This window comes from Phanerochaete carnosa (assembly GCF_000300595.1).
Source record: "Phanerochaete carnosa HHB-10118-sp unplaced genomic scaffold PHACAscaffold_6, whole genome shotgun sequence".
Taxonomy (NCBI): Eukaryota; Fungi; Basidiomycota; class Agaricomycetes; order Polyporales; family Phanerochaetaceae; genus Phanerochaete; species Phanerochaete carnosa.
In genome coordinates this window covers 1,375,450-1,390,665 of record NW_006767633.1, presented here as the reverse complement: position 1 = coordinate 1,390,665, position 15,216 = coordinate 1,375,450, and the positions used below count along the sequence as shown (strand labels likewise).

At 54.3% G+C, this 15,216-nt stretch overlaps 4 protein-coding genes across 4 annotated transcripts; 1 reads left to right on the top strand and 3 right to left on the bottom strand.

The window, feature by feature from the left end:
• Positions 1–912: 912 nt before the first annotated feature.
• PHACADRAFT_29524 (uncharacterized protein) lies at positions 913–3,229 on the top strand (the record flags this gene model as incomplete). The annotated part of the gene is made up of 6 exons (XM_007396477.1): positions 913–1,251; positions 1,307–1,894; positions 1,948–2,205; positions 2,257–2,382; positions 2,441–2,511; positions 2,560–3,229. The coding sequence occupies 6 exons, from the start codon at positions 913–915 to the stop codon at positions 3,227–3,229; spliced, it is 2,052 nt and encodes a 683-aa protein (XP_007396539.1).
• Positions 3,230–3,594: 365 nt separating this feature from the next.
• On the bottom strand, positions 3,595–6,507 carry PHACADRAFT_258031 (uncharacterized protein). Its single transcript, XM_007396921.1, has one exon. It carries the CDS (start codon positions 5,925–5,927, stop codon positions 3,897–3,899), a length of 2,031 nt encoding a protein of 676 aa, XP_007396983.1. The 5' UTR covers positions 5,928–6,507; the 3' UTR covers positions 3,595–3,896.
• Positions 6,508–10,295: 3,788 nt separating this feature from the next.
• PHACADRAFT_123217 (uncharacterized protein) lies at positions 10,296–12,952 on the bottom strand. Its single transcript, XM_007396920.1, has 13 exons — positions 12,437–12,952; positions 12,364–12,383; positions 12,274–12,288; positions 12,187–12,225; positions 12,090–12,132; positions 11,999–12,031; positions 11,852–11,884; positions 11,768–11,794; positions 11,660–11,698; positions 11,515–11,607; positions 11,324–11,456; positions 11,112–11,270; positions 10,296–11,054 (listed from the first exon to the last, which is right to left on the bottom strand). Exons 1-13 carry the CDS (start codon positions 12,546–12,548, stop codon positions 10,811–10,813), a joined length of 990 nt encoding a protein of 329 aa, XP_007396982.1. The 5' UTR covers positions 12,549–12,952; the 3' UTR covers positions 10,296–10,810.
• Positions 12,953–13,336: 384 nt separating this feature from the next.
• PHACADRAFT_258027 (uncharacterized protein) lies at positions 13,337–15,012 on the bottom strand. The gene is made up of 5 exons (XM_007396919.1): positions 14,935–15,012; positions 14,856–14,880; positions 14,587–14,803; positions 13,793–14,527; positions 13,337–13,741 (listed from the first exon to the last, which is right to left on the bottom strand). Exons 1-5 carry the CDS (start codon positions 14,963–14,965, stop codon positions 13,577–13,579), a joined length of 1,173 nt encoding a protein of 390 aa, XP_007396981.1. The 5' UTR covers positions 14,966–15,012; the 3' UTR covers positions 13,337–13,576.
• Between the last annotated feature and the right edge of the window lie 204 nt (positions 15,013–15,216).

Below are 15,216 nucleotides of genomic sequence, written 5' to 3'. Positions count from 1 at the left end.
GTGCCCGAACCGTTCACCGGCACTACAGCGGTGACACCTCCGTCGGGCTGGACGGGTGTTTCGAGTTTGGAGCTCATTTCGAGGGCTGCTGTTTCACGGCATTTGCACTCGAAATCAACAAGCTGCTCTGCAGCGCTTCGCCTCTCTCACTACGCATTAAGCGACTTCCTGTCACCGTATATCTGACTATGATCCTCTTGTCAGGCCCAACATTACTGTGCTGAGGTCTTCAAGTTGAAACATTTCCCAGAGACTCCGGAGTCCACAATGTTTTAGACATCTGGCAAAAACCCTCCACAAGCTCATCCCTGACATAGAGCTGATCCACAGTACATCCATGCGTAATGCGTTTCTTGCATTCGCCTTGAAATTCATGTCGGCTACGCAGGACCTTCGGAAACAATAATCCGCTGGCCTGAGCATGGTCGAATAGATATTAAGCAGCGGGGCTCAAGTCAAAAATTCCATCAGTCTGAACTAGTAAAAGAAATGCAAATGAACGGGAGGAATTTGGGGAGTAAGTAACAAATTTGGCTGTTGGCTGGCGACCAGATCGTTACAAGATTTGCTAGATCGGGCACTTATAACTCCAATTGTGGCGCTCGGTGATGGCCGAGACGCGCACCGAACCGTCGCCAAGATTCAACGAGCTTGGCGCTGCCTCCAATCCTTGAGATATAATACGATCAGCTGACCTTTCTACTCATTTTTAGTATTCTGAAGAGGGCTTCTACACTCGACGTGAGAGCGAAATACTTCTTAAGCTGACTAGTCGCCAGCCGAGCCATTCGAGCATAAATATGGAAGGCTGACCGCTTCATGTCAGCTCTTCGGTATTTACGCTCGAAGGAGTGGGTGGTAAGCCCGTCTTTTGCTTGCCTCCTTACCAGAAACCGATACCCGCAAGGCGAAATGTCAAACTTGAAGTTCTTCGCTCGCCTCAAGGCTGCCTTTCGTAAGAAGAAGACCAGCACCGTTCAAATTCCCGATGAAACGCCTCAGATTACCCTCGTGGTTCAGCTGCCGCCGCCTCATCCCAAGTCGGTTGTCTCTATCCACGAGGTAATTGCTTATGCGTTAGCGCGGCTCGAATTGACATCGATTAACGACTTGCTCGGACCACAGGCGACGATGAGTGATGCGGAGGGCGCGTACCTCGGCTACCTCTTCGACGCTGCACACTCTCCTCAGGTTCTCTCTATCAAGCACTCTCTGCGACTTGATGTGGCACCTGAATACCACAAGCAAATTGTAAGTAAATCCCGTATAATTCTCTACGAGCAGCTGCTGACGTCGTCTTCTACAGCGCAGTTCTGTTTGCTTTTCTGTGGCTGAGGCGGCGGATGCGGTCAAGGCCGCCCCTACTCGACCCGCTGCCGAGCTTCAGCCCACTGTCGAACTTACGGTCGTCAATGGACCACTGGCAGAGGCCTCAGTCCCTCCAATGCGAACCTCACTGGTTCCCTCCGACGTCGTCCTTCCTGCGAAGCCCGCTCTCGCTATCAAGGACTTTGCCATCACGTGTACCATCACATCCGGCTCGTGGGGCTCTGTGGCTGGTTACTGGCACAAGGACACCCGGATGTGCGTGGTGATCAAAGCGACAAGCAAGCGCATGCATCCCGGAAACCCTTATCTTCAAGTACTCAAGGAGAAATCAGCGCTTCTCGCGCTTTCTAGCACGCACGGCATCTTGGACCTCTTGGCTAGTTTTCACGACAGGGATTTCTTTTATCTCGTGACGGTGCACAATCTCTGCTTGCAGCACTCCATGATACAGATGCTGACGGCTTCCTTTGCCCAGCCCTACTGCGGAGGAGGAGACTTGGGTCTCTTCTTGAAGAAATACAGCCCCATGCCCGCGGAGCTGCTGCATTACTGGGCTGCACAACTTGTGCGTGTGTCCGTCATTGTGTTATTCTTTCCGTCTAATCTCCATCGCTGCAGCTCTCTGGTCTCCAGAAGATCCACTCCCACGGGATCGTGCACCGCGACCTCAAGCCCGCCAACATCTTCATTGCCAAAGCCAAGCTCGTCATCGGCGACTTCGGCCTTTCTGAGTTCGCTGAGGGTCTCGCGCCGCGCCGCGACCTCTCTGGTACCCTGGCATACCACGCGCCGGAGGTCTGGGAAGAAGGTGACTATTCGTTTGCGAGCGATGTGTGGGCGTACGCCGTTGTGTTGTTTGAGATGGCTGTGGGCCGGGTATGTATTTGTGCGTACTTTGGACTGTTGGGTGCTAATGAAGCTCCCTAGGTGCCTCTAGATCCTAGCGAGTACGTATCGCTGGAAGCGGTCAAACACCTCATCCTTACGGGCACTCTGGATGAATGGCTCAGCGGTGATGAAATCGCTGCCTCACTTCACTCTCTGCTCAACTCGGTACATCCTGGTGTTACTCTTCTGTTTCTGTTACTTATCCAGCGCTACCCGCCTGCAGATCTTCAAGTCGGGCAAAGCGCGGCGGCTTGTTGTCTCGAAATTCAGACAACACAAGTACTTTGAGAATATGTACGTCCCCAATACCTTTTCCTCTTGCTGTCACTAACTTTTTTCTAGCGACTGGGTCGCAATGGACGGCGGAGAACTCGAGAATCCACTCGCGGACGAATTTGAGGACGAGCACAATGGTCCTTTCGCGCTGGAGGTTCACGATACGACTGACAATGATGCACATCCCTTGGCTTCGCGCGAGTCATATCCAGATTTCGCCTTCATTTCCGGCCTTCTGGCTCCTACAACTCTCGCCTCTCCCCCCACGGGGACCTTCTCCTATGTGCCTACACTCGACTTCGTCGATGACTCTCTTCCTTCTCCTTTTACAGCTTACTACATGCCATCACCCGCTACACCTGCACACAGCCTTCATGCGGTTCCCTCATGGGACGACACCTTTATGCACCCTCCCGGCGTGTTCAGCCGCTCCTCCTCCTCATATGTCGTCTACGACACTATGGTCGAAGACATTCCATCACACACAATGACCACCTCAGACTCTTGGGACGACTCTTTCCTCCACTCCCCTCGCACACCATCCCCCGCATCTTACTACCCAACAGCCAAGCCCGCCGCAGTCCCCGCTTCGGGTGCCGTCCTGGCCCCAGTCGAGTCCTGGGACGACGCCTTCCTGCGCTCCGCAGGTGTCTTCAGTCGCTCGCCTCGCTCTCCCTTCCCTCCTCTCACCGCACCTCATTCAACCTATCTGTCTGCTCGTCCTCTCCTGTGTTAGAAGCGCTTGAGCCTGCGCCCTGCCAACGTCTCCTCCGCACACACGCCACCTCGGATCTCTCACATTTTCCCTCTTGCCTACGCCGCCCCGAGTGAGTTCTCGCCCCGCCGTAGGGCACGCGCGTGGGGGGACACAATACTGCAAAAATATAACGCCGAAAATCAAAAGCCCGGATTTGATGGGATATAATGCCATTTCTCTCTTTGATATCTTCACTCTCAATATTTTGCATAATTGTTTCCCTTCCCTTGAACGGCTCAATGCCCCCTTGTATCCGGACTAGCAACGCTCAAATTAATTTCTTGTCTGTATCTGTACAGCTTCGAAGCAAACACTGTAAATCTCACACGTTTCCCAGGCCTCATTAGATTAGCTCACTGGTATTAGATTAAGTGTTTGCGGTATGACATAGTACTCTACAAATACTCTACATTCTACATGAAGGTGGACACAAATACAAGAGACATGATGCTACACGACGAGATGGATGGAAAGAAAGACAGCTACAGATGTGACCAGAAGAAAAGGATGATATGAGAACGAACATGAAAAAAAAGGGGAGGAACGACAGTGAAAAAAATGCGCGACTACGAGGAGTAAAGTACACAAGGCGATTATACCGCATATAACGTAAGGGTAGACAAGAAAAAGAGCGCACAGTACATCCTTACTGCTCGCGCTCACCGTCGCGTTCCAGCGCGCCCTGCAGCCATCGGTGCCCGCGGATCTCCGCTATGTCCGTGCGGCGCTCGGGGTCGCGCTCGAGGCAGCGCGCCATGAGGTTCAGCGCTGCGCGCGAGATTTTGCCCGCGCCGCCGCGCTCGCGCACGACGACGCGGCCGTCGACGGCGTCCTGCTCGGTCGGGAACGGCGAGTGGCCCGTGAGGAGGTACGAGAGGAGCACGCCGAGGGTCCACACCTCGGCTGGCGCGGCGCGGTACGGTGCCTTGCGGAGGATCTCAGACGACGCGTACGCGGTCGTGCCGAAGAAGAGTGTATAGTACGGCGCGGGCGCGTACGGGTCCGCGATGACGGCGCTGCCAAAGTCGATGAGCTTGACGCGATACTCGGCGTCGATGACGAGGTTCTCGTCCTTGATGTCGCAGTGCGTGATACCCTGGCTGTTGAGGTAGGACACAGCCTCGACGACCTGTGCGAAAACGTAGCGCGCGTGGTTCTCCGAGAGCCGCTTGTGCTTGCTCTGTTCGATGCACTCGAAGAGATCATACGATGGACGGCGAGAAAAATTTGGGCGTGGCGGCGGAGGTTGGAGATATCCTTGACTGGAGCCGTTATTCTTCTCGACGACCTTCTGATTGCCATCCTCGGAGGACTCTGCGCCGTCTTCAGCAGTATGCTCAGGGACAAGGGCCATCTCGGAATCATGAGAAACGACTTTGAGAGGCTCAGGCTGGATTTCCGAAACATCAGGCAGCCCAACAGATGCTTGTGGCGGCGTGGGCGGAAGGGATACGTTGGTGTCCGTCGAAGGCGAAGGGGTCAAAGAAGGGGTGGACAGGGTAGGAGACGGTGCAACCAGCTTCCCAGGCGCAGTAATCTGCTTGGGCTTCTTTTTCCTGGACACCCAAGGTGTTCCATGGAGTTCTTGGACCTTGATTCGGCCATGAGACGCGCATATACCCACCAATAATTGTCGACTCACGAGATAAAAGTAAAGGTCGTCCTCAAACAAGTCCAAGCACCTGACGATGTTCTCGTGGTCGACCAGGGACATGATCATAACCTCTGTCGGCACCCGGCCAAGCATTTCGTCGTCCCACCACGCATGTTCTGGGACCTTGTCCTTGATGATGAACTTGACCGCAACCTCGTATTCTTCCGTCCGGTGACGGGCCGTCATGACAAAGCCGTAGCCGCCTGCGCCGAGCTCGTCGCCAAGTTCGTAGCTTGTCACAAAGAACGGATTCAGGGAATGGTCCGCCGGGAAACGCGGCGAATATATGCGGCCCTTGGCGTGAAGGAGGTCATCCGACGCCGCGGCATGCTGCAAGTCTGGTCTGTTAGAGGCCGGTGCGAGTAGCAGCGAGCTGCCTTGCTCGCCGATGTCGAAGGCATCGAGCGAGGGGGCGGAGATGGAGAGTGCAGGCAGTGCCGAGAGTTCGCAGGAGTCTGCAGAGGCCAGCACTGTCTGGCCAGGTCCAGTCTCCTCGTAGCGATCATCCATGTACTCGAACGGACTATCGGCGATGTCATACGACGGTGTATCCTGCGCGTACGCATCGCGTTCGGAGTTTGCGGAGGAGACGTGATTCGAGCTGTAAGCCGCGGCAAACGAGGCTGAGAATGAGTTGAACTCGAGCGACGCATTTGCGAGATCCAACGCGTGTGGGGGAGAGAAGCTAGAAAAGTACTCGCAGCCGTTGGCGGTTGCGCGTCCAAATTTTTCGGTTGCAGAGGGGGTCAAAAGAGCGGAGAACGGGGCACAACCTTGGTGGTGCTCTGGCTCAGGTTTCGCGAGGCTGTGCTCGGGTTGGGGAACGTCAGAGTGATAGAGATCGTGCGAGAAGTGGTGCGAGTGCTGATGATAAACAGCATATGGCTGGTGGTGTATGTCATGCTCTGTTAAAGGTGTCTGGAGTGTGTCACCATCCTCAGACGAGGCGTCGCAGCCGTCGATGGGCGGGGAGAGGTAGCCGAATGGAGGAGATCGGACCGCTGCTACTGCTGAGGTCTGCATAGCAGCGTGTGCTTTGTTTTGACGGCGGGCTACGAGGGGCCTGCGGGCAGGAAGGTGACACTGGGGGCGAGGTCGCGGAGGTCGCGGAGGACGTCGAACGTGGGTGTCGAGCGGCACGCAGGCTGGTTTTTATGCAGGAGAGGAACAGAAGCAGGCCAAAGGAGAGGACTTGTCCCAACACTGCGGTCAACGAGGAAGACCCCCACCAGAGTTGACACTCGCTCTGATCGCGCCGCACTAAGAAGCTCGGCATCCCGCAAAGTCTGTCCAGTTTTGGTCAAATGCTCGTCTTCGTCCCTTGAAATGCGCGACGCCCCTCAAAGGTCGCGCGTCGGTGGAGCACGACGGCCCAGAGGTCGCAATCCTGGAGGGGGCAGCCAGCGGAGACTCCGGCACGAGCATGCGGGGTTGGCGACAAACACCCTCTTAACACTTGCCAGCGTATGGGTGGAAAGCGAGCGGCTACATGACATGGCTGTTCACAATACTCATGGTCAAAGTTTTGTCGTCAACGCCATGATGCGTGGATAGCAAGTGGACAACGACGACGGGAAACCGACGAACGCGCTTTTGGTGACATCGGCATGCTCCGGGCTCAGCGCGACACGCTTGATCGTGAAGTTTGAACATCCTGCGGCAGGGCAAGGATCACTAGTTTTTGTCCCTCAATAATTAACCAAAATCTGGTTGAACAAGGACCAGATTTTCTTCGGGGTCGCAAGAAAAAAGAATGGGAAGCTTTACTTTCTTCCGGTTTTACTGCATTTTTAGGCGCAATTTGGCCGGTTTTGCATCAGATTCTACCTACTTTGTCGCCGAGAAAAAGCGATTGTTGTTCGACTGGTTTACCGACTTTCGTGAGAAATCGCGCGTCCCTCACGTGGGCATTATGTGCTGGGAGGCATCCTTTTGCGATATTCCAGGGGAAAACGACCCTCAAGAAATCCTGGGAGCTCGGCTGTCTACTTGAAGCGCTGGCCATTGTAAAATGGGAAATGCCCACGAATGTGACCCGATGATCTACTGTAGGCTTTTCTCTTGTCTTGTTCCTATCTGAACGGCGCACGTGAATGTAGCCGTATACAACCGTCGCACAGGCGGCGAGGATCAACCAATTCTTAGCTAGTTCTGTGTGTTTGTAACAGGCCAGAAAATTTTGGCAGACCTGTGGTGACTGTCGTAACTTATCCTAGACGGCTCAGAGAACACGTACTATCTGCGCTGGACGACTAGCAGCTTGAGAAGCCCGTCCGCAGGCAGGTTACCGACGTCCAGGCACACCCGATCGGCCCCGGTGCGCACCACATCGCGTTGAGGCTATATATCATCCATAGGCACATGCGGACGAGCGGTCAGGGAGTAGTGGAGCTGCTCTGCGCTTCGCGCAGATGAAAATGGATTAGTACGGAGGAATAAACATATAAGCATCGCTTGTAGAGTTCTATGCCATTGTCTAGAAGGATATAAGAGGTAACTAGTGAGGATTCGAGCAGAGTCGGTTCCTGAGTGGGTCTTTAAAGCGACTGCCCAGTTCAAGCCTTGACTTTAAGCTGAGTTCTCGATGGCTTCGGTTCGTAGCGTGCCAGATGCCGCGAGTCATCGGCCTTTCACACTGGCACTTGCATGTCGTGGTGGAGTTGAGATTAACTTTGATATATTGTAGACGGCTGCGCAGTTCGAACTCTTTGTGGCCGTACCGACATTCCCACATTAGGAAGTACTTCCGAAGATCTGATGGTATCCGGCCGGCACCGAGGGGATGGCGCGAGGCTCGTGAGAAAAGATAAATTGATTTAGTTGAGAAACGAGCTTGAGCACTCCCTCCCCTCTCGAATACAGGTCCCCTGTACCCTTGCATCAAGCTTTTCAGCTATATCAAATGAGTCTTCGCGAAGCAACAGCCGTGCGGTTGCATCAAGCAAAGGCTCGAACGTTAACGTCGCTTGTGCGTCTTGACATCGATTTAACAATTCTAACGCGTCTTAAGAACGTTGATTAACACATCCAAGACACGTTCTAGCAACATCCACAGCAAGTCGCCTAATCCAACCCGTCGCACTTGGACATTTTCGTGATCAATTTTTATTGCGAGCTTCTTCCAAGCTAACTATCTCGCACTTCCCAGTCTACAACTTCTATAATTACGAGGCCATTGAGGCGCTCTGTTTTCGAAATTGGCTGCAGTGTTGGTAATGATACCACGTTGCGGGCGGTTTCCCGGCCAACCCAATTGCTTCTTCGGACTTTATCCCTGTGAGGACAGTACTGAGTCATGACTGCGGGCACCGAGGCCGTAGGCTGTAGCTGAGCCTGGGCACAGCAAAATTCAGGGCAATGCATTATTGTCAACGGCGACGTTTCTGAAGGCGCCTTGCCTCTGGCCCCAGAGACCACTCCCTCCTTCTTCCCCACCAGTTTGTCGACGGCTTTCAGTCATTGTCGCATCGTCGTTCTTCTGCTGCCTCTTCGGCGGGGGGTAGAGTAAGCTTGCACTCCTGCCTGCGTCGCCGTCCTCGTCAGTGTTGAGTTCCTTCATCTTTAGGACGCACATCGAGCGGCCCTAGAGGGGCCTGTGCTTCGAGCATCCGCATCCGAACGTCCTCGCGAACGCGCACATGTTCTGTCGCAGCATGGAGGGCTAACAGGCGGATGAGGCACTCAGTAAGGGCAAGGTCAGGACTAGGGCGGTGCTGAAAGAGGTTCAGCGAGGGGACATGCCAGAGGATGTGAAGGCACGCATATTATTGTCCAGGTCCGCCAAGCTGATCGCGATTCTACCGTTCCAGTTCTTAGATCCTTTTGCGGCTGAGTTGGTACTTTGGTAGCCCGCACCATCTCTCGCTTCATCACAATCACACGGTGGTGTCACTATCTGTGGGGCTGTGGAGTAGTTGGGGCTCAAGATAATGGGTGAAGGACTGACGACGCTGTCGACGACTATGCAGTACGAATGCGCCGGATGTTCAATCGACGTGGATGGTTACCAAGAAGCTCGGCTGTGTGCAGCCGGTAGTCTCAAATCATCGACCTGATGTAGCAATAGTGACCGTCATTAGTACGGAGCCGTACGACCCTCGAACGTGCCGGTGAGAGCTGGCACACTCGCCCGAACACGATTTACCTTCTCGCGGCCGACGGTTACTAAGAGCTGTGAGTAATAAGTCCGCACAAATCGGATGGCTGCTCTGCCACCTGAACAGCTGTTGCAAACGAGGCGTCGGGACCATGCCTATCACGTTCAAGTGGCGGGGCGCTGAGCGCGGCATCGAGCACGTTTGCAACATCCGCGTGATCCCTTCCGATTTTTTCGGTAAATGCATCGTACGGTGTCTCAGTTACTATTGTGCCCATGCTTACGGCTCTCATATGTTTTAGCTCTCAGGAATTCCAGACCAGTGTTACAGACCGCAATGCCAAACTGCAGCGTCAAGGCTGCGATATTCCCGCTGCCTACGGCTTGTAAAAATTGTGTGTGGGTAGCCCTGGTTAGCTTCCTAAGCACGTTGGCACTTTTAGCTTCGTATAAATGCTCTGTATATCGGGTTTGGGCCCATAAAAAGCTAAGTTACGACCATTGGTGTAATGTCGTACCAACACGGGTCTTCATCTCTCCGATTTTCCACGTGCGAATCATTTCTGTACTATTGCCGCTATAGACGCGTGCTACATGTAACTAAGCTCACAACTTCGCCACCGGTGGCTACGGAGCTCTCTCAGAAGCAAGAAGAGAATGCTGCACAACTTGAGGGTGGTGGCGCGAGTGCCAAGTTCAAGTTTGAACCGAGCAATTGCTTGTATTCAAGCCCGCCCTTGTACCCTCCCTGTCTAGGCTGCAGGTTGTCGTCTTTTACGACTATCCCCGGTTCAACGCGATCGCGATGTTTCCCCTGCAACGATCATTTCGCTTGCGTCGAGCAAATAACGAGGAGAGCAGACACAGCAATATCGGAGCATCCGGATAAATTGGAGCCTAAACTTGAGTTGTCCGGTAGATTCGGACGTGTATGGGGGGAAAGTCAAAATTCGCGGGGTTGTTCTGCCTGAAAGCTGGGACAGGCCAGGGCAAATACATCCGGATATGAATCCTCCGAGTCCAGGTAGCCTAAGATAGCCTAAATCGGCGCCTTCGGGAGCTCTGTCCGCCCTATTGTCAGAGTCATACAAGGAACTGTACGGAAAGAGACAATTGACAGGCACTACCCAGACTTATACGCTCACCATGCGAGCCGAAACGCAATGCAGCTGAGCGGGGAGAGCATCTATCCCGACAGTAGATGACTCAGAACAAACTTCAGCGACCCGGGACACGGACGCTTATTGATAACCGGTAGTAATATGCACCAGCAACAGCCATCGCAGGCATATGTTGGAAATGAAGCGCGAAGACAAAAAATTACACACTTGACTGACCCCGGCGCTCCATCTACTCGCGACTATGCCTGCACTCCTGCTCGCCACCGTGACCTCCGCTCCAGTGGAATCTCTTGCCCAAATACCCTTTTCCGCGAGGGGCACTACCTGGGCAGGGAGATTGGCGGCACCGCGCCCGCCCGGGAACGTCGCTTAGGGTTTGCCACTAATCGCGGCTGGGAGGCTAATGGCCGTCGGAGCTGCGTTTCGGCGTCGCTCGTGTACTTGGAAGTGGCGTCGATGTCCGCGGGGAGAGCTGTTGTAGTCCCCGTCCCGGACTGCGCTGCAGGCTTGGTAGCGATCGCATGGACAGCACCGCATGCGGGACAGCATCGGGACGATGCATTGCACCACCCGGTTGATGCGGCTCGCTACTACCGGAAGGTGCATACACCGTGCGGGACCGCCTCGGAGATGAGGCACGAAGTGACGGCGTGAAGAACGCGGAGAACGCGAAAAATACCAAAATGTATTCAGGCGGTTGAGTCCGTGAGGTGAGAGATTTCTGTCAAGTGGAACATGGTCGGCCACTCGCTGAGACGCACGTCCTGTAGATTTGCCCGGGCTTCTTTGTACTTCTCCCACCCGCGGAGGTTGAGCAGAATCCGCGAGCTCAGGATACAGGGCAGGACGTCGCTGAAACCGTAGCCGACTTGGTACAGGGCAGTGGGCGCGAAGATGGTCATCGCCATATTCATAAGTACGAGAACGAAGATGCTGACCAGGATACATTAGCATCTGTATTCAGACAGCGTGGGGAATATGTCCACTTACATGCCTCCATAACAGAGTGAGTCACGAAGAAGGATACGGGCGAGGCTTCCGCCTTCGTCACCAGGCCCCACGAGCGTGAGGACCTGTTGCCGGAAGGTTCGCCACACCTTGTACGCAATAAGCACCAGAAGAAATATCGTGAATATCATCCATGTCAAGCTGCGCATCGTATGTGAGTATCTAGGCGCCTAACGCGCGGCGACCGCACGTACTAAATAGCCAGCAACCACGGCGAAAATTTGGTCGTGCTGTCGAGGTCGACTTTGATCCCTAGAGAAGCGCTTGCATCTCCGGCACCGGAACTGGAAGCAAATGCTTGGACACAAATTGGGTAGGACATGATGACTACACTCAGCAATGGTTAGCACGCTGTGAGAACGAGCATGATGGTGAGAGCACTCACAGCGGAGCTTAAAAGCATAATGCATGAGGCTTACTATTACCGCGCCGCTGAGGAGAGCAGAAATGGCGCTGATAATATACAAGGGCCGGCGATCTGTAGGGCAGCGGTTAGGCGGTATTAGCGGCCCATGACGTGCACTTCTCACTATGATTGTATATAGCATACAACCAAGTCTGTAGGACTACTGTTGGGTGGCAGTGTGGGGCTTGAGAACGCGAACGGGCCAGAAAACGCTGGTTCTATAGTTACTCACCTTGCACCAGAGTGGTGCTGATCCAAGCTAGATAGATAATGCGTCAGCCCGGTCCTTGCGACGTCCACAGTTCTTACGACTTACATTGCCAGCCGCCCATAGCTCCAAGGACCATACCTGCCCGGAAGAACTGGTCAATACTGACGAGCATGAGAGGTGAAAGGCTACTGACATCTGCCGAAATCGGTACAAGTCAACAGACCAGGACAGCACATTGAAATTCAGAGACGTACCTCGTGGGAGTATGCGCACCAAAAAAAAGCGCTGACAGAAGGGATCGTGAGTCATTATCGCAGGGGAGTTGCTGGGAAGTTGGACGCACTGATCAAGTATATGCTACCCATTATGATCGAGGAATAACGGTTCTCAAATTTCGCTGTCAGGTCGGTGGGCGGACTGAGTGAATGTGACACACTTACGACGAGGTATACAATTTTCGGCGGCGACCATGGCGAGAGCTGGCGAGACTAAGCTGGGCGGAGGCGAGCACGTGCAAATGAACTTACCCATACGAGCTCCACCTGAAATCGGGTAGTGGATCGGGAGAACTTATGAGCGTCTGGCGGATCCTGATCTTCCCACGGAGACACACTCACTTCTTGGTTAAAAGATGACACTGTCGGAACGAAAAGGTCAGAAAGAGGCCTTGGCGGCGGGGGAGTCGCTCACAAAAATCATGCAGGAGCAAGAGCATCGAAGAAGTGGTAGAGTACGATGTGACCTGCTTCAGGTAGAAGTACCGTACGACCGACACGTCGAGGCTGGTGCCGGTCCCACTCATGCTGGCGAGTCCTGCCGAAATGGAAAGCTAAAGGGAATGAAGGGGAGGAAGTCAATAGAGGACGAAGAGCTACATGAGTAGGATGTTTGGGAGCTATATAGGGAGAGGGGGCGTCACTCTGGGCTTTGGGCGATTGGTGCGTTAAGCGAGGAACGCGTGCCTGTTGGCGAGCCCATACGACGCCGGAGACTCACTTGCCTGCGCAAACTCGCAGGGAGACATCAGAACGGTGGATAGCCAATTTGGCCATATAAACTATAGTGTATCTCGGACATGCCGATCTCTCATCGACATGCCGTTGACAACTCGAACGTCGCCTGAGCTCTCCCACGCTATCTTTGGGCGCTGCGATAAACGGGCTCCCATTCAAATTTCTGCATCGCCGGACGCCCGAGCACTAGAGAATTTCTGTTACAGCCTGATACCCGACGTTACTAAGCTTTTTTTCTACGACTCACTTGCCGCTCATGCCTTCAGCTTGCCTCCTCCAACCGCCACGAGAGGCCCTCGACGTCAGAGTCGTGGTTAGAGTTATCTCCTGTCTCCAAGGGCTCTTAAGCGTCGCTGTAGCCGTCCGGTAGATTGTGATAGAGAAGAATCAATAGCCCGCAGGTGGTACCTTCGAAGCCCCGGCGGCTGATGCGGCTGATGCGATGTCGCCACAAAGTCTCCCGTAAGCGCCTATTAGTCATTGCCTTCGGCCAAGTTGCACGCTCAGGACTATTTGCACGTTACCGGGAATGAGTCTGCATTGTGCTTGCATTACTACAGGCTACTGATACCATGGTGCGGTATAATATAATGACATGTACAATTTCTCCCGACGAAACAATTCAGTAGAGGAGCAGGAATGTCCGACCTGTCCGCCTCCAGGTAACAGTGCCATACCAGAGAATGCAAAAACACAGCCATGATCGACACGATCGAACCATCGAGAACATGATACAACACTAGAGCCAAAGGAAAAAGGGATGCAGGTGCAAGTACGAGTGGGTCAACGTACGGCGAGTCGCGCACGGCAAGGAAGATCACTGGGACCGAGGAGGATTCCGGAAGCGGACGACGAGTACGGTGACGTTGTCCGTCGAATAATTGCGGTACGCGTGGTCGAGCAATTCGTCGGCGGCCTTCTTCGGGTCCGCGATAAACCGCGCAATGTCGACAGCGCCTTGGTCATCCACGACATCCCAGAGCTGCAAACAGACGTAAGAAGCGCCAGCGTCAACGAGAACGTCATGTCTCACCCCATCACATGCCAGGATCATGAACTCATCTTCCTCTGTGAGGTCCGTCTCGGTCGTGTATGGCGCGCCGACGACGTACTCCTTCATTGACGAATCGCCTAGGGAGCGAGTAACGGCGAGCACACCGTTAACGCGACCGCTCATGACAAAGCCGCCAGCGTCCATGATGCGTTTTGCTTCTTGCTTGTCGGTACCCTTGTGGTCGTACGTGAGGCGGACAGCCTTGCCGGCGCGGCACAGCACGCCACGCGCATCACCCGCGTTCGCACAGTAGAGCACGCGGCGCAGGCGGAGATCCGGGGTCGGGGTGTATATGCGCTCCTTGTCCTTCGCCGGCAGGGACTGTTGTGGTGAGGTTGGCGAAGCAGAGTCTGGTTGGGAGGCACGGCGATTGTGAGACGACGGGCCGAGGCTGCGTAGCGCATTCTTGAGCTTACTGCGTTTCGACTGCTTCGTCGACGTCGTGCTCTCTGGGCTCTCTTCGCCGCTCTCCGCGTCTCCCTCAATCATGTCTGCCGTCACGGCAAGCGGGTCGAAGCCAGTGGGGAGGAAGGACTGCTTGCCGTCTGCGTCTTCTAGACGCAGGAAGGCGGTGACGGCGGTACAGCCCGAATGCATCTTGCCTTCCGACTCTTCCGAGAGCTTCGTGAGATTGACGTCCACATCGTGGAACGTTTGGTTTAGTATATCTGGGATTGGATCTTGTGGAGACTGGCGCAAGGCATTGAGGAGACACTGGTGGTGCAGCCTGTGGTTGGTGGATGGAAATGGTGCAGAAGAACGCAAGATCGCACCAGGGAAAAATTCTGCCCACACCACTCTGCTGCATGCTTTCCTGCGTGCCCATCGAATATTGCGAAGAAGCCCTGCCCGTGGATGCCGGTGAAGGGGACGATTATGGAGTGGGCGTCTTCCATGAAACGTCTCGGACCCTTGGATTCGGTCACTGCGCACTTGAACGACAGCTGGTCGGGGAACACATCCTCTTCACGAGTACCGGTCACTACTTCTCTGTAAATAATCGATCAGGACCGGTGCAGAAATCGGGGTGAGGAGAACTCGCTGGGACACAGGCGGGACCGTGGGGTCTGTCGCCGAGCGGGGTTAGTTGAACACGTTGACGACGAAGACAAAGTACATACTGCTAGAGAGATCGATTGCTACAGGAGACATTTATTCCGGTAAATTTCGAGATGTGGTTCGAAGGAGGTGGTGGTCTTTGGTAGAGATGTTGGAGAGTGGAGCGTCGCTTGTCGGGGCTCGAGGCGCGGAGCACGCGTCATTTACTAGCTAACGCGTAGTCACGTGGGGTATTCCCAGCATTATTCATGGCCGACGTGTAAATGATCGGCGTGATGCGCTATATTATTCTGCGCGATATTCGCCAAGTCCTCAGAGCGATCTACAAGACAAGGATCCACGCA

Excerpts from the sequence above, each read along its gene's own strand:
- PHACADRAFT_258031 (XM_007396921.1), bottom strand. The coding sequence starts at position 5,927 with ATGCAGACCTCAGCAGTAGCAGCGGTCCGATCTCCTCCATTCGGCTAC.
- PHACADRAFT_123217 (XM_007396920.1), bottom strand. The coding sequence starts at position 12,548 with ATGAGTGGGACCGGCACCAGCCTCGACGTGTCGGTCGTACGGTACTTC. Across the intron at positions 11,795-11,851 it reads AGCTATGGGCGGCTGGCAAT|CTTGGATCAGCACCACTCTG; the intron begins GTAAGTCGTAAG and ends TTATCTATCTAG. Across the intron at positions 11,271-11,323 it reads CCGTGGTTGCTGGCTATTTA|CTTGACATGGATGATATTCA; the intron begins GTACGTGCGGTC and ends TACGATGCGCAG.
- PHACADRAFT_258027 (XM_007396919.1), bottom strand. The coding sequence starts at position 14,965 with ATGTCTCCTGTAGCAATCGATCTCTCTAGCA. Across the intron at positions 14,881-14,934 it reads AGCAATCGATCTCTCTAGCA|ACCCCACGGTCCCGCCTGTG; the intron begins GTATGTACTTTG and ends GCTCGGCGACAG. Across the intron at positions 14,528-14,586 it reads GTGGGCAGAATTTTTCCCTG|TGTCTCCTCAATGCCTTGCG; the intron begins GTGCGATCTTGC and ends CTGCACCACCAG.